We start from the raw sequence: 17,946 nt of genomic DNA on the forward strand, positions 1-17,946 counted from the left end.
CAGCCCTCTGAGGATCATGGGAAGGCTGTGCAAAGGTCCTGAGGCAGGAACTTACTTGAAAAGACCAAGGGAAGCCAGAATGTTGTCAGCAGGGGAAGGAGATAAAGTTAGAGAGATAGCAGGGACCAGTGATGGAGGATCTCATAACTCTCCTAAAGAGTTGGGACTTTCTTTTCTTTTTTATTTTTCCATTCAATTATAATTAACATACAGTCATATTAGTTTCGGTTGGACAATATTATGATTCAACAGTTCTATACATTACTCAGTGCTCATCAAGATCACTGTACTCTTCATCCCCATAACCTACTTCAGCCATCCCCCACCCACCCACTTTGTTCTCTGTATTTTAGAGTCTGTTTTTTGTTGTTGTTGTTGTTGTTGTTGTTGTTGTTGTTGTTAGACATGTCTCTTTCTATTCTGTTTGTTCATTTGTTTTGGTTCTTAAATTCCACATATGAGTGAAATCATATGATATTTGTCTTTCTCTGGCTTATTTTGCATAGCATTATACCCTCTAAGTCCATCCATGTCATTGTGAGTGGCAAGATTTCATTCGTTTTATGGCTGAGTAATATTCCATTGTATATATATATACGCACACACACCACCTCTCCTGTATCTATTCATCTATCGATGGACACTTGGGCTGCTGCCATATCTTGGTTATTGCAAATAATGCTGCAATAAGCACAGGGGTGCATATACCCCTTTGATTAACATTTTGGTTTCTTTGGCTAAAATGCCTAGTAGAGCAAGTACTAGATCATATGGTAGTTCTATTTTTAATTTTTTGAGGACCCTCCATCCTGTTTTCCACAGTGGCTGCACCAATTTACATTCCCAACAACAGTGCACAAAGGTCCCTTTTCCTCCGCATCCTGGCCAATGCTTGTTAGTTCTTGTCTTTTTGATACTAGCCATCCTGACAAGTGCAACTTCTTTGTGGTTTTGATTTACATTTCCCTGATGATGAGTGATGTTGATCATCTTTTCATGTGTCTGTCAGTCATGTATGTGTCTTCTTTGGAAAAATGTCATTCAGGTCCTCTGTCCATTTTTAAATTAGATTACTTGGTTTTTTAGTGTTTGTGTATTTTGGATGTTCACCTCTTATGAGATATATCATTTGCAAATATCTTCTCCCATTCAATACATTGTCTTTATGGTTTTTTTTGTTTTTTTTTTAATTTTTTAATTTATTTATGATAGTCACAGAGAGAGAGAGAGAGGCAGAGACATAGGCAGAGGGAGAAGCAGTCTCCATGCACCGGGAGCCCGACGTGGGATTCGATCCCGGGTCTCCAGGATCGCGCCCTGGGCCAAAGGCAGGCGCCAAACCACTGCGCCATCCAGGGATCCCATCTTTATGTTTTATTGATGGTCCCTCACTCTGCAGAAGCAGGGGTTTTTGGTGTAGTCCCCATAGTTTAATTTTTCCTTTGTTTCCTTTGCCAGAGGAAGCATATCTAGAAAAATGTTTCTATAGCCAATGTCAGAGAAATTATTGCCTGTGTTCTACTCTAGGAATGTTATGGTTTCAGGTCTCACTTTTAATCTTGGAGGCCTCGGGGATGCCTGAAGCTCCCATGGTGCACCCGCCAACCTCAGAAAGGCTCCCAGAAGGGAGACATGAGCTTTGAGCTAGGGCTTCAGAGATGATCAGACTCAGTAGTGACATGCAGTGAGTCTGAAAAGGTGGGAAGGAGGTTTCCAGGGAGACAGGGGGAGGAAGGGGTTCTCCACAGAGGAGACCACCAGGTATGGGCCAGGCTCATCGAGAGCTGTGGGTTCTCCTCCTCTGTTGCTGTCTCAGCTGCTTTGGCCCTTTCCCAAAAAGGCTGGAACTTCACGTGGCAGGAGGAACCCAGGCTGTGGAAGTGGGCTGGCCAGGCAGCTGCGGGTCAGCTCGAAGGAAGATTTCTGCTCCCCACCCACAAGAGCCAGGCTGAGCGGAGCCCATGCAGAGGCCTGTGAGTCACAGCCGAGCAGGGGGGACCATGGCTGGGGCCTCTGGTTCCAGGGGGAGCTTTTAGCTCAGCGTTAATGTCTGCCACAGCAACAGGAGCTGGGGGCAGTGCAGATTTGAGGAAGACACCTGGAAAAGAAAAATAAGCTCATCCCTCTGCTCAGAGAAACTCCCAAGAAAAGTCAGGAAAAGGCACAGAGCCTGATGAGGTTGCACATGCACAGAGTGCTTCAACTTGGCCACATGGCACTTGTTCCAGCTTCTCCAGGTCCCGTTTTAAACATCTGAATGTGGGCTTCCTTCTCTGCACTCCCTTACTTAGCCTCAGCACTGACGTGGTGGGAAGACCAGGTGTCAAACCCTATCTCTGTTGCATATTAGGGGAATCACCTTGGGCAAGTCGCCTCACCTTTCTGTGTCGGTTTCCTGGTCTGTTACTTGGAAATAACATTAGCTACCTGGAAAGAGTTTCAGGCACATGGGAATTAGTCATGATGACTGCATACACAGCTACACTGTCAGTGCCTGGCACAGGAGGCTATTATTTTATTTAAGTTCACCTGGACTGAGAGGATTTCAATGGAGAGTCCAGTAGACCTGGGTTCGAATCCCATCTCTGCCACTGCCTCACCAGCTGTGGGACCTTAGCTAAGAGTTTTTACCTTGGGCCTCGATTCTCTCATCAGGAGTGTGCTCAGACTCTACCTGATAGCCAAAGCACCATCATCAATGGCCCCCACTGGCCCTGAAGAGGTCTGGGTTTGAAAACCAAATCATGTGTTGTCCCCACTCATCAATAAAGTGGGCCTGACAGCACATCCCAGGGAACTCCTGGAAGGGCAAACAAGGAGAATGCAAAAGAAAACTGCTGAGAAGCCTGCAAATGCCCAGCCAGCCCCACCCCCCAGCCCACAATAGGCCCACCCATAGTCACATTTGTGGAGGCATCAGACTGAGAGCTGCGAACAAGAAGCAGTTTCATTCTACCACAGATAGTCATGAAGACCATTTGCAGCACAGAACAGAAGTTGATAGAAATGTCCTTCTCCTTCTCTCTTGATCTCAGCGCTGCTAATGTATTGAGCTGCCCACAAAGGCCACCTCCTGCTCACTGCAAGCCCCCGAGCCCCCCTCACATTCCAAGCCCTGTGCTTCCCCATCTCCTCTTCTCCTGCCCAGTTGTTTCCTACATAGGTCAACTTGGTCTCTCAGAAATATGTACAACTTGACATCTCCTCTTTCCCCTGTCTACACAATCAACCCTTTCAAGCAACTGGGAAGTACTCAAGCTGAGATACCATTGGGGTGACCAGTCAACCCTGAGAGTGCCTGAGACTGGATGTTCTGTTTTTAGAGTTGGGACAAGGTGGTCAGCCTAGATGTCCCAGGAGTTTTGATTATCAATCAGTAGGAGTTCAGAAAAGGGAAAGGCTGGTGTGGGTCTCAGTCTCGGGCAGGGCAGGACTTTGAAAAACTAGGATGGGTTTCTCTAGAAAGGGACCCTTACACAAGGACTCAAGGAAAGCAGCTTATTTGGGTGATGATCCCAGGAGGTATCAGAAGGGGAGCAGACATGTAAGGTGGGGAAGGAAAGACAGGTGAAGGAAGAGGCTCTTCAGATCAAGTTGCTTCCGTGGGCGAGCAGAGCAGAATCCAGCCAGAGAACTCTGAACAACTGTAGGAAGTACATGTATCACAGTCACTCTCATCCCAAGTCCCTATAGTCAGTCCTGGGAAGGAAGAGGTGTCAACTCTCCAGCCCTTTGGCTTGGCTCCTGGAAAGGCAGACAGAGCCCCCCTGCTGGTGGTGCAGGCAGGCAGGGCATATGGGGCCAGCAATGAGATACAGAAAGCCCATGGGATAGAGGTGGACCACCACCCGCCTCTGCTTGGCCATTCTAGGGTCTTGAGCCAGAGAACACCATGCATCCACAGGATTTGAGATACCATATAACCCAGGGACTGTGGCTCCTTCAAAGCTGTAGACCCAGTGCCCAGCACAGCACCAGCTCACTTCAGGGGCTCAGTAATTTGTGTTCACTGAATAGATAAACCAAACCATTCTGCAGCTGGGAAAACCAAGACCCAGGCTGAGAGTGTGCTTGCCTCCAGTTATGGGTGTCCCCAGGGTCCTGGACCTTATTCCAGGCTGCCTTATTACTGCAGCACCCATACCAAAGACCCGTCCTTAGCCACAGACCCACACTTGTCTGTTTCAACACCCCAAACAAGGAAGAATGTTAAAGCTTAAAGTATGCCCACAGAGAACTTACCACCAAGCCCTCTGACCTCTGTGTTCATTGGAATATAAGCTCCTGATCCCACTTAGTAACAGATCATCAGTGTGGTTAGCCCACCCAATAGACCACGTCACTGTGGGTTTGTCCCAATAGATTTTAATTGTGCTTTCTGACCTGCTAATTAGCTGTCCTCACTCATTAGGATGATTAGTTCCTCATTTTTAATTAGAATTGGCAGAGTCAGTTTGGCTTTATGTGGCCCATTTGCTCCTAAGGCTCTTCAAAAACATCCTCTCTTCCAGAAACTCCAGAGTGGAGATGTTCAAACCTAAGAATTTGACGTAGAAGTCCAGATTAAAGAAATTCCACTAGAATAACCATTCCACTGTCAAACCATGCTAATTGGAAGTCAAGAGGGGACTCATTTTGTGTTTCAGTGGAGAGGAATTTGGGGAGGAATTTAACAAAGTCAAATTGATCCCAGGCAAATGCAAGATAGAACCACAGAGGGCAGCTGTTAATGAGACTGAGAGGCACTAATTGTTTTTTTGCAAACATTTTCCACATTTTCCCAGGTTTTTATTTACATTCTTAGCTGCCATCTCCCAACAGTGTCCCCGTCTGCCTGTACTCTCCCTCTGTGACCCTGGCTCTACTCTATAAGGGACCACTCTCCAGAGCACAGTCTCCCTCCTGCTAAAACTTCATGCCTACAAACTCCTGACCCCCCACCCCAGCAGGACAGCACTGATCCAGCCTGGGATCCAGCCAGCTCTGTATAGTCCTGTACAGACATGCCTATGCTGCCCCCAAACAGACACCCTCTAAACCCACTCCCATGTGTCCTTCCCCTGATAATTCCTTGACCACGTAATGATTCTCCACTCCCTTAAAAGACCCATTTATTAATCGTTATTTCTTATTTATTCATCCATTCACTATTCAACAAACGTCCTTTAAGGAACACAATTTGCTATGGAGAAGGTGACAGTGAGCAAAAGAAACATGTTACCTGTCCCCAGAAAAGCAGGATAAACAAGCAAAGGAATAAAGAAATAAAAAAGATAATGATAGTGACCATGGGAGGTATGGAGGGGGGGTGGTAAAGGGACCTCCATTTAGGCACACACTTGAGTCTCATTCCCCCTCCTGGAGGAGCCTCCCTTTCATTTCTTTACAAGACATGCTCCATGTGGGCAAGACCCCAAGCTTGGGTCAGGACCTTTGCTGGTTACCTGCCTGGACTGTAGTTAAGCTGAGAGGAAGGGAAGAAAGGTGCCACCGCATACAAGTCACATACTGACGGCCAGTCCCATGCTGAGTAAATTGCCCATATCCTGTGTGCCCTGAAGTCCCTCCGACGCTGGGTGCATTTCCAGCAGTGGGCACCATCTGAGCAGGATGGGAGCTAGAAACTCCCAGAAAGGACAGTGCACACAGCAGACAGGGCAGTTGGGAATTCTCAAACAGGGAGTCTCACTTCTCCTCTCTGGCCTCAGCCTCCCCATGTGGAAGGTGGGGATGGGGCTGGACACTTGAAGCCTGGTTTTGCAGCATCTCAAAATGCAAAAGAAGCAAACTGCCTTTGCTCCCTCAGTTCAGACCAATGGCTTCTGATGACTTGTAGCTCTTCTTTACCTGAGATCAGCAATGTCTGATGCCAGCTCCCTGTGGAGTTTATCCCTCCCTTTCTAAAATAATTTAAAACCCCACAAAGGGCAATCTTTTCAAGAATGTGGCACATAGGAGGTACTTGATACATTAACTCTTTCTTTATTGCTGTAATTGCCCAGGAGAGATGTGGTCCAGGAGAAAGTTAATCTTATGGTAGGTCTGACTGTTTTGACTCCGTGGATTCCCAGATGCTAAAAGCCCCGGAGGACCGAAGCAGAGCCTGCTCCTTGCTCACCACTAATGTTCCAGTGCAGTGGCTGGCACATAGTCAATACTCAACAGGCACTTCAGTAATGGCATGATGGAAAGAAGGAGAGCTTTAACAGTTGATAGGATTGAGCCTTTACAATGTGTTCAGCACAGTGCTTAAACACTCATTTGATCCCCAAAACAATGCTACAAGGTAGGCGCTGTCCTCATTTTATAGATGAGAAAATTGAGTCATGAATATGACTTGTTCATGGTCCCGCAGGCTGTATGTGAAGAGTTTATCTGACTCCAAAGCCAGTGCTCCTGGCCACCAATGTGGCCGCCTCATTATGGTAAAAATTTACCATATGCCAGGTAAGTGCTACAGCTGGCTTCACTGAGATGCCAGGTAGCTCATCAAGTGCCCAGATTACAGGTGGGGAAACTGAGACTCGCAGAAGGACCAAAGCCTCCCACCTATTGGCCATGGAGCCACAAGTGCCCACTCGGAGTCAGGACAGGACAAGCCTCTGCCAGAGGTTCTGGGGAGCACCTGCCACATCTCCCATCCTTCCCTACCTGGGAAGCACACACCCAAAGAGGTGGACACCCCCTCTGAGGGGTCAGACCTGCCTTTTCCCCATTTGGCTGAACAGGCATCCTCCAAGGTGAATAGCTTCTGGAGCAGATAGCCACCGCCCCACAGGGGAGCACTGCTCCCCTTCCCACACCGAGTGCATTCTGGTGCCAGCTCCCTGCAAGCTGCAGGTGTGTGTTCTGTTGATATACTCCTGGTTGTTGTCCTAAAACAAACCTGCTTGGGAAACAGTGCTTTTGCCCTTTCTCCAGTGTCTCCTAGAGGATGGGCAGGGGAGAGGGGCTTTTCTCTGAACCAGAAGCTCCTGGTGACAGGTTGTGGGGCCGTCTGTAAGTCATCTGGCTTCTCTGTGCTTCAATTCCCTCAACTGCCAAATGGATATTAGGATACCTGTCTCCTAAGATAGTTACATGAACTCACCATGCAGACTAGTAGATTCTGACAATGCCCAGCACGGGGCTTCTAGTGCAAATGTTGGAGGAAAATGGATGCATGAACAGACAAAAAAAGACTAAGTCTAGTGAGATAAACACAGCAAAATATCCATGAAGAATTTTCAAAATTATTATATTAAATTGAAAAAATTTAAAGGTATTTTTAAAACTGGTGCTTGCAGGGAAAATGTGTTTAAAGGATTGAGTAGCATATGGGCACACCTGTGGGGATGATAAAGGGGATTTAAGAGCCTTTATTAAAGGACTTTTAAAATTGGTGGTAATGGTTCCATTAAAAGAAGGTAATGATATGAATTATAGAAAAGTTTGGACAGCTGACCTTTATTTCTTGTACACAAAAATGAAATACAATTTCATATTTTACCCAGATACCCGGCAAGAGCTAGAAAACAGAGGACGGGGGGCAGGGGCAGGAGGTGGCGGAGACTGCAGGCCATGTGCAGGAAAGCTGCCAGAAGCAGAAATGACAGAGATGCCTGCTGGAGTACTGCAGGTGCACATTGCCAAGCAGGTTCCATTTGGTCCTTAAAACAATGCCAAAGAGGTAGGGGCTATTGCTGCCTTCATTCTGAGCTGGGTTTTCCACAGTTTCCCGAGAGCCCCCATCTGGTGGCTCACCCACCCTCTCCGCACATCCTTCAGTTACCCACACCCTTACCAGCATTTCCTAGGATCCACTCACACACAAACTACACGTTGGAGTCTGCTTCTGGGGGAAGCCAGAATAAGCTAGCCAAATAAAATAACAAGTAATGGCCAAATAAGATAACAAGGTATGTTGGCCTAGAGACATAACCGCTTGGGGCTTACTTGCAAAGTCTAAGCCATGCCACACTACTAGGCAGTGGTATGAGTCCTCGATGTGACGAGAACCCCATGCAAGTTATGCCAGGTACAGGGTGGAAGCAGTAGCATGAATCCACTGTCATCTTTTTATCCTTTTAAACTGAGAGGTACGGTCAAAAGAAGGCAGGATTTTGGGATGCCTGGGTGGCTTAGTTGGTTGAGTGTCTGACTCTTGATTTTGGCTCAGGGTTGTGGGATCGAGCCCCATGTTGGGCTCCATGTTCAGTGGGGAGTCTGTGTCTCTCCCTCTCCTTCTGTCCCTCCCCCTGCTCATACTCTCTCTCTTTCTCTCTCTCTCTCTCTCTCTCTCTCTCTCTCAAATAAATAAAGAGGCACCTGGGTGGCTCAGTCAGTTAAGCATCTGACTTCAGCTCAGGTCATGATCTCTGGGTCCTGGGATCAAGCCCTGAGTCAGGCTTTACATTCAGCCAGGAGTCTGCTTATCTCTCTGCCCCTCCCTACCCCACTAGTGCATGTGCTCTCTCTCTCTCTCTCTTTCTCTCTCAAATAAATTAAATTTAAAATCTTTTTAAAAATAAAATAAATCTTTAAAAAAATTTTTTTAATTGAAAGAAGGCAGAATTTTGAGTCTGAAGATCCAAATTTGCGTCCTCTTTTGTGGGGCGACCTGGTCAAGTGGAGGCTGGTCATGCAGATGGCAAATGGATTCACCCAAGACAGAACAAAAGAGAAAGTTTATTGAATGCACTGCAAGGGAGCAGCGGGCAAGAGAGCAGAGGAGAGACTGTCTGCCATGAGGGGTCGTGGGGGCTATAGTATTGAGGGTAATGAGGAGGTTTGGGAATGTATGGAATTTTCTGGTTTTGACACCTGCGCCCAGGTGTAAGTAGCCCGTTGGTGAACTGGGGCCTATGGCTGTTTCAAGGCAGGTCACTTAGGGCACCTGTTTGCATTCAATCCAGGGGTTACTATGGGCCCATGTGCCTTGGTCAGGTTTCCATTGCTCAAGCCTGTTGCCTAAAAGTAGCCTCTGTGTCTTCCACTTACAAGTGGGACCAGTAACTTCAGCCCTTCCTCTTCTAGAGTCTCAGTTTCCTAATCTGTAGTGATAGTTTATAACTCAGAGTTTGGTCATGAAGAAAGATCTGTGCAAAATCTTTTTGTAAACAAGAAGATCTGAAACCAGAGAATTTGGAAGAATTTGTCAAAATCCTTTACTAGAAGGGATTTTTTTTCAATTGCTCTTTAATTTTGAAACACATTATTATAAAATGAGCAGCAACTGCATGCCTACCACAAGAAATACTGATACCTTACCTTGAGAAAACAAGTTATCAAGAGATTTTAGGTAAATATGGTCACGTAACATGACCTTATTACAGAATCTTCCTCCCACATATACCTAACCTGGGTGGCTCAGTTGATTAAGTGTCTGCCTTCAGCTCAGGTCATGATCTCAGGGTCCTGAAATCAAGCCCCACATCCATCAGCACCCTGCTCAGCGGGGAATCTGCTTCTCCCTCTGCCTATGCCTCTTTCCTTACTCATGCTTCCTCTCTTGCTTTCTCTCTCTCTCAAATAAAATCTCTTTTTTAAAGTTTTTTTTTTTTAAAAAAGCAACAACCAAACAAACTTTACACAGGAAAAAAAATGGCCAGCAGCAACCAATAAAGAATATTCTAGCATAGTACATTCTGTCTCAACCCTTCAGAAACAGCATTGACCAGGGAAGGGGATTCAAAAACCCCTAAGAGCCCTTACTAACACCCCTGATTTGTGGGGAATATAGAGTGAGGAGGTGAGTCAGCAATCCTGAGAAAAGATACCTTCCCCCAGAGCTTCTCAAAAGGTTTCTCACTTTCCAAGACTTTTTTCTAATTTGAGGAGACCTGTTGAAGCCCACAGAAGCTGAGTGTACTCCTAACCTCTGGGAATGGGCTCTGGTACACGTCATTTAAAATCTCAGAGGCTAGAATAGAACCCAGATGCTCCAGAAAGGCCTGCCAGCAGCCCCCACCCCATTTTCTCTACTCTCTACCTCCAGCATGCCCTCCATTCACGGAAAAGTACTGAAAGACATGTTCATGCCTCAAACTGTGATTTGAAAGACACCCTGGAAGAAGATAAGAGAAAGTGTCAGTGATGAATCACCATATCAGAGAAGGTGGAAATCTGGATGGAGTTACTCACTCTATGTAAAGACAGACAAAGAGCAATGGCTTAAAGAATGTGCCAACATAGAACAAGTAGAAGGAAAAAGAGACAAGGGATGTCAAAGATAAAGAAGGGAGAGATTGCCCAGAGCATGCAAAATCTGTGTGAAAACAAGAGAATAAAGTCATTCAGGAGATGAAAGATATGGAAGAGGGACAAAATCGATCCGACATAAAGATAATAACTGTCTCTGGGGTAGAGCCCAACAAGTAGAACAGAAGAGTTCTAAGTCTAAGGTGGGAAGTAAATGGAGAATGGATCTATGCTTGAGAGGGACATGCTATGTTCTAAGAAAGACTATTACAGGGAGACCAGCACTAGACACATCATAGTGAATGCTTAAGTTAATAGTTTCAAGCATAAGGAAAGATTTCTTCGGGGCCTTAGGTGGAAAAAGCCAATCATCTAAAGGAGAAATATTAGACTAGCTCTAGGCTTCTTAATAGCAACAGTCAATATCAATGCCAAGTACCAAAACAAGTGGAGATCATCTCTGGATAGAAGGTTCAGGGATGAATTCTGTTTCCTTTCATACTTTTCTATAGTGTATGCTTTCTTTAATTGTTAGAAATGGGTAAATATTACTCATGACAATCAGAAAAATATAGTAACACTATTCTCATCTTGAAAAACAACACAAAAATAAAGGGCCTACCAGAAATTCCTTCTGTTTTTTGTTTTGTTTTGGTTTTGGTTTTGGTTTTCATGAGAGGCAGAGAGAGGCAGAGACACAGGCAGAGGGAGAAGCAGGCTCCATGCAGGGAGCCCGATGTGGGACTCGATGTGGGACTCGATCCTGGGACTCCAGGATCACACCCTGGGCCAAAGGCAGGCGCTCAACAGCTGAGCCACCCAGGGATCCCATCCCTTCTGTTTTTATATCGACCCCATTCTTTCTCATTTTACCGTGGATTAAAGAAACAGTGAGAGGCTCTTAGGAAACTAAACTATCAGTGCTGGCAGACAAAGAGAAACAAACTAATTCCAGGATTTGGGAGGGCATTCAAATAAAACCATGAAGACTTCTAAGTTCCCTTCCCATATTTAAAAAATTATAAGCATCTTGGTCTTACTTGCATCACAATGGATTCGTTAAGACTCACAGTGGCAGTCACTCACCCTGGAGGAGCTGGAATCTCACTGGTGGTAGGATTTGAGGAAATTAGTTTCTTAGGCCTCAGTTTTATACATTAAATGGGAAAAATAGTAGTCATAGCTATCACATAATTGTGGTAATTAAATGAAATAAAGCCCTGAAGAAACAAAGATACATGCGGGGAGGCAGGTGTGTCAACATTCTCTGCGTCATTGTGAGCTGACGTGCCAGCGTCAGAAATATTAACAGAGTTATCCACAGATGCTTCCAAAACACACCTAGGGAAATCAGGGAAGGTGAAACACCAGCCTTCAACCCTGTTCAGGCTCCACATAGCTGTGAACTAACCCCCAAGGATATGCTGCAAGGCTCACAGCAGTGTTAGCTGTCCACCACTGTGGGACCACCCCAATGCAGTCAACAACTAAGTGTGTGACACAAACACTTTCAACAACATCTGCTCTCTACAGACCTAAAGGCTGGTTTTAGCACATTTCAATGTGTAACCATTGTTCCTGCACAGTTTGATAGATACCTTCAAGATATGGAAAGCCTACTTTCAGTTAACAGGATATACAATCTTTTCAAAATCAAATTTTGAGTGTCTAATTCAAGTAAGTAAATATCGATCAAGTATCTACTCTCTGCCAAAGAGACCAGTGGGGAGGCTGCCTGCCCTGGAGGGCTCATGGTCTGGTGGGGATTGGAGGGACAGTCCCTTCTGAGTCATTTTGATGTGTTTTAGTCCAAGGCTTGCTGGCAGATTAAAGGAGTGATAATAGGGAAAGCTCTGGAGAGACAGGCTGGAGTTATCCCAGCTCTGTGACCTTGGGCTGCGTGGTTGAACTTGATGATGAGTGTTACGGTTGTGTCCAATGCTCACAGTGAAAGTTTTGCCTCCGTGGGGTGACGTCTCTGAATTCTTCCCCTTTCTTCCATCCCTGCTGCCACCACACAACCCCTCTACACAACCATGGCCTCCCTCCTGCATTGCCTGGCAGCTTCCCTGCAGCCACTCCTCCATCCTGCCAGTCCCCTCTCCAAACAGCGGTAATGTCTACGAAATGCAAGGAGATCACATCAGCCCCTACTTGAAACCCCACATTGGTTTTCTTCCATTGGTTTTCTTCAATAGTAGATCTCTCCTTGATCTATAAGAGGCTGCTTAATTGGTCCTTCTCGCTTTTTCTGCTTCACACTGTTCCTCTCTCCCCTTGCTCAGCTGTCCAGACAGAATGGTCTCTGCTCTAGACCTTGACCCAATCCCTTTCACCTTCCAGGACCTCTGCCCTGCCATCCCTCCACCCAGCAGTCTTCCCCAAACCTTAGTGAGCTGTGTCTCTTCCTTCAGGTCACATCTCTGCCATCACCTCCCAGAGAGACCTCCTTGGCCATTACAAAAGCAGGCTTCCCGCATTGCTCACTGCATTCCTTCTATGCTTATCACATGTTGAAATTACTTATTCATTCACTTCTTTTTTGATAAACAAGTCATCTTTCTCCCCACCACAAACAGATGAGGGAATTCCATGAGGGCAGGACATTGTCCCTGTTGTCCACCACTGTGGGACCACCCCAATGCAGTCAATAATCATGGTCGGACCTTTCAGTGTCTCCTTAGAGTTTGGTAAAGGTCCCTCAAGCATTCCCCTGTCACTCCCCTTGTCTGTGGAATGCCAATGTATAGATCTGATTGGCAGAGTGAGAACCCCATTGGGGGAGGGTACAAACAGGCCCCCAGTGGTCATGCAGAGCCCCGGGTCTGGGGTATGGGCACAGGGCCCAATCCCAGGTCTCACTGAGTACTAGAAGAGGAGACTGTCAATTAGGTGTGGTACCCTGCAGACATTTAGAAATGTGTGCAAGTAGTTCAGGTTGCCACAGTGACTAGGGGAGCTCTGGCATCTGGGAGGTGAGAGGTGACAAACATCCTGCAATTGCACAGGACAGCCCTCAAAATAAAGAATTCTCCTCCTTTAATGCAATCACATTTCTACTGAGTAACCACTGCTCCGGTGATGAGTGGGGCCACCACATACCCAGTCACGGGAAGATAAGGAGGACAGAATGATAGTCAGTTGGGCAGAGACTTCCATTCTTTCACACAAGGATTAATGAGGAAAAGGGCTGGGATTTGGAGATTGTACTCCCAAGCCTGAGTTCTGGCTCTGCTACCCAGGGGTTGGGTAATCTTGGGGAAGTCCAGTGACCTCTCTGGGCTTCAGTTTTCTCATCCAGGTACAGCTGCCAGTACCTGACACACTGAATCAGTAAATGTCAGTTGCCTTGTAAATCAAGTTTGTACATATTATACTCATTTTGTAGCAGATTTCAGCTTGATTCAGAAAGCATTTGGAGAGCCAAGAGGATGACTCACCTCTCATTTGGATGGGCCAGATCAGGGAGATGGTTTGTATACTTTTAGGAGTCATAGGCTAACTCCAGCATCCATTCTTGAGACTGTCACTCACCCAGGCAGAGCCGGCTCTTATGCAGAGGGTGCTACCCTGCCGTCGGAGGTGGATGCTGGCGGCATGAACTTCTCAGTGTGATTCACTCTGTGCCCTTGCCCTGACATTGCAGGGGGCATCCCATTCATCCTGACCGGCGAGTTCTTCCAACAATCCCAGAGGCCAGCTGCCTTCATCATTGCGGGCACCGTCAACTGGCTCTCCAACTTTGCTGTCGGGCTCCTCTTCCCATTCATTCAGGTATGACTGACCCGTGGTCTCTTGCTCACGGGATGCCCTCTGATTCAGCAGCCCTCTGCGTGAGGGGTGATCCGCAGAGCAGAGTTGAGTCTCTCAACTGGAAACTCACACTGTTGGCCGCAGGAAGGCAGAAATGGGCCATGGCTCCAACCCTGAATCCTCTTTCTCCTGCCTGCACCTGCCAGGAGCTGCCACTAAATGCAAAGGACTGCCTCATTGCCAAGGGTCTGCAAGGAAACCTGGGTTAGAATCTCAGACCTGCACTTTCACAATGTGCTTATCAGGGTGTTAGGCAAAGTCCATGTTATAGTTACAGTGCACACCGCAACATGCCATGCATATGACATCCTTGTTGTCATCCTCATAACCAAGCTCATGGGGTCACTGTCCCAAGGGTGACGGGGTGGACAGGAAAATGTAAACTTGGGAAATGGATACAAGTTCCTTTTGTGTAGGTGAAGAATCTATTCATTCACTCGCTCATTTATTCAGCATGTTTTTATTGAGTCCCTGCTCTGTGCTGGGCACTGTTTCAGGCAGTGGGGATACAGTGGGAACAAAAACCCGTGTTCTATGGTTCTGAGCTAAAAAGGGAGGCAGAGACCTGAGTGAAGTGAAGCAGCCCAGGAATGGAAAAGTCCAGGCAGAGAAACAGCAAGTACAAGGGTCCTGAGGCAGGGCCATGCCTGGCCTGTATAAGAAACAGCAAAGAGGCCAGTGTGGCTGGAACAGAGTGAGCAAGGAGGATGAGGAAGGCAGGGAATAAGATCAGAGTTCTCTGGGAGCAGGAACACAAAACACAAGGATGGATTTATTTATTAAAGTGTTTTGTTTTTTTGTTTGTTTTTTGTTTTTTTTATTCATGAGAGAGGCAGAGACACAGACAGAGAGAGAAGCAGGCTCCCTGTGGGGACCCCGATGTGGGATTCGATTCCGGATCGTGGGATTCAATCCCAGATCCCGGGATCATGCCCTGAGCCAAAGGCAGACGCTCAACCGCTGAGCCACCCAGGCATCCCAACAAGGATTTAAAAGTGGGCCCCCAGCTGCATTCCAAAGAGGGTCAAGCTTCTCTGCTCTAATGCTCCCAGAGCTCCCACTGCCCATGATAGAGGTGATGTCAGTGGAGGTGAGAACCCATCAGATGTGAGAGGTGAGAACCCACCATCCCTTCTCAGGGCCTATTTCAACTCTCTCGCCTTCCCCTCAGCTAATAGTCTGCCTGTTAATTGACTAGCTTCAAGCCCAGCATGTCGCAGAGACTCTGCCACAAGCGTGGCTGAGTCCAAGGTCAGAAGCCCCGCCCACAGGCCCACGTGGTGGTTACTCCTGCTTTACAGAGTGGTTACTCTGTGCCACGTCCCCTGCACGTGGCGTGGCTTTTTCTGTGCTCAGATATCCACGCAGCCCTGAGCTGGGGTGTCCTGTCCTTCTCACTTTGCTATAGAGAGGCTGAGGCTCAGGGAGCAGACACTGTCAGCCTGAGGTCCTGCGGTCACCATCCAACCCGGCCCCTCTGCCCACAGCCTCTTCCTGGTGGACATTCTCTGTCATTCATCAGTCTCCAAGTTAGAGGCCGACTCTCCGTGTGACTTTTACAGCATCTCTGACCATCTTAGCTACAAGCACTCTGCCTCTGAGCGTAGGTGCCTTGGGGGCTCCTTGGGCCCGACACCCATTTCCTCCCATCCTCGGACACCTTCAGCAGCAGGGCCAGAACATAACAAGTAGTCTTTTCAATTGACTTCAACCCTTAAACAGTTTCTTCGTCTTTGGTTCAAAGCCAGCAGAGCCAGGAGTCAGTAAAATATTCATTATTATGGGGAAAGCGAACTTGAAACCACTCCTTTGTCAATGCACATCCCCCTACCACCCCTATAATTTAAGTGGAGAAACTCTAGAGCCCTCACCTGGCCCAGCACTAAGCTTTCTATGTCACTGTACCCTCACACAAAACACGCCATCTCCCTTTCCTGCCGCAGTTTAGGAGTGGACGGCACAGACGTGACACTGGCATTTGCTGAGCGCTTGCTGTGTGCCAGGATCCTCTCAACCCCTGTCAATGCTGGGAGGTTATGCCTTCATGTCTCCCTTGTACTGACCAACAGACTGGAGCTCGGAGAGAGGCAGCCAGTCCCCAAGGTCACCCCCGTGGGAAATGACAGAGTGGGATTTGAACCCAGTCTCTCATCCTCACCTGTAAGACAAGGTCATACAGCAGGTGATTTCATCCTACAGGTCCATTTTAACTGGGCTTGAGGAGTTAATTGATGTTTAAACACACACATGCACACACATAGGCACACAGGCGTGCTCTCTCACACACAGGCACGCATCTCAGAGAAGTCTCCAGCGGATTGGACTCATCTGACCTTTATTTCATGTTGTTGATTTGGCAAATCACAGCCCATCCGCGGCTTCTCCCAGACATAGAAGTCATGCTGCCTCTGCCTTGAGATGCTGCCTGGACTCAGTGTGCGGGGTGAGCGGGGGACAGGCTTGTGCTGAGTCCTGGGAAGCTGTGCTACCCCCGCCTGCACAGCTGGATTCCTCGTCAGGGAAGGGGCGAAGGAGAAGACAGCGACCACGCCAGAGCAGGTCCACGTGCAGTCACACCATCACACAGAAGGTCGTATTACCGCCACGCGTCAGTCAGGATGGGTTGGGTTTGCTGCAGGAAGAAACAGCCCCCACGTCTCAGTGGCTTTAAATCACCCAGGATTATGTCTTACTCATGCCAGGTGTTCATTGCGGGGGTTGCTGGAGCTTCTGTGTCCGGCTTCCCGACTCAGGCCCTGCAGGTCAAAGGCATGTGGCAGGCCTCATACCCATCCATTAAGGCCATGACCTGGCAGCGACACAGGTTACCACTGTCCAAATTCCCGTGACTGAAAGCCACACCTTAGCCCAGGGGAAATGCAAACTGCCTCATGTCCAGAAGGGAAGAGCCAGAAATCTTGTGTCCTTCCTTAATGACGGCCATAGCCCAATCTTTGAGGAGGGAAGTCAGGCTCAGCAGGCTCAGGACACTTGCCCAAGGCTCTGGACCAGTGAGAGGAAGATCATGGTCACCCCCATGGATGTCACCCCCATGTGCCTTTTCTTGGCCCACAGGGCTATTGTGTGTGTCAAACTTTTTGCACAATAAACCAGTTTCTGAGTCTCGACCAGATGTTTAGGGGATCATGTTCATTCCAAGTGGCTCACTTCCAGCTGAGTGTCCAAGAGTCTAGGAGGTCTCCGGGGCCATAGCTCTTCCTGGAACACCCTGTCATGATGTGCTGGAGTGTCTGAGGGACTCCCAATGGTTAGAATGTCCCTCCTGCAAGAGCCCCAGGGGAACCCCTGAGCATGCTGACACCATCACTGTTATTAAAAATGCACCCATTCACACCATAGGCATGATCTCATGTGCCAGGATTCACAGAGTTAGCCCGAGGGCCTCATGGAGCCTGGCCTGGAGCAGGGGAATCAGATCAGTGCCCAGCTCAAGGGCTCAGGGCCAAGAGGCATGCCCCCTGCTCACAAAGCTGAGGCCCCCATGCACACACGACACAAGGCTGCATGTCTGTCTTTGAACACTCAGGCCAGCTGTGTCCTCTCAGATGTGTCAAGGGCACAGGAGTCACAGGAGAGCTGTGGGCACCCATCCTTAGAGGCTTAGGTTTGGGGTTTGGGACAAGGCAAGGAGAAGTATAGGGAGCAGCAAAGAAAGAAAAGTGATGGGGGAGGACCTGGGAGGCAGGTCTCTGACCCCTGAGCTATTGGGCTCAGATCTGGTCACTGCCTTTGGCATTTTGAGGCTAGAGCTGGACAGATCTGTGGCTCCCACACCAGAGAGACCACCTGACCTTGGCCTTGACCTTGCCTGGCAATGTCTGCAGCCACACAAGGGACATGGGCCTGTGGTCGGAGGAGCCAAGGATGGATGGATAGAGAGACAGACAGACTGATGGATAGCTAGAGGACTGGGGGAGGAGAGGGGACAGCTTG

General features: G+C 47.9%; 1 protein-coding gene across 6 annotated transcripts in view; it reads left to right on the forward strand.

Annotated features, from left to right (window-relative positions):
- SLC2A9 (solute carrier family 2 member 9) overlaps positions 1–17,946 on the forward strand; it is a 227,177-nt gene that overhangs the window by 199,336 nt on the left and 9,895 nt on the right. For all 6 annotated transcript variants that reach the window (XM_035714584.2, XM_025437830.3, XM_025437828.3 and 3 more), the window contains one exon: positions 13,826–13,953. In XM_035714584.2, coding sequence (XP_035570477.1) covers positions 13,826–13,953 — 128 coding nt within the window. The remainder of the gene's footprint in view (positions 1–13,825; positions 13,954–17,946) is intronic.

This window comes from Canis lupus, chromosome 3 (assembly GCF_003254725.2).
Source record: "Canis lupus dingo isolate Sandy chromosome 3, ASM325472v2, whole genome shotgun sequence".
NCBI lineage: Eukaryota > Metazoa > Chordata > Mammalia > Carnivora > Canidae > Canis > Canis lupus.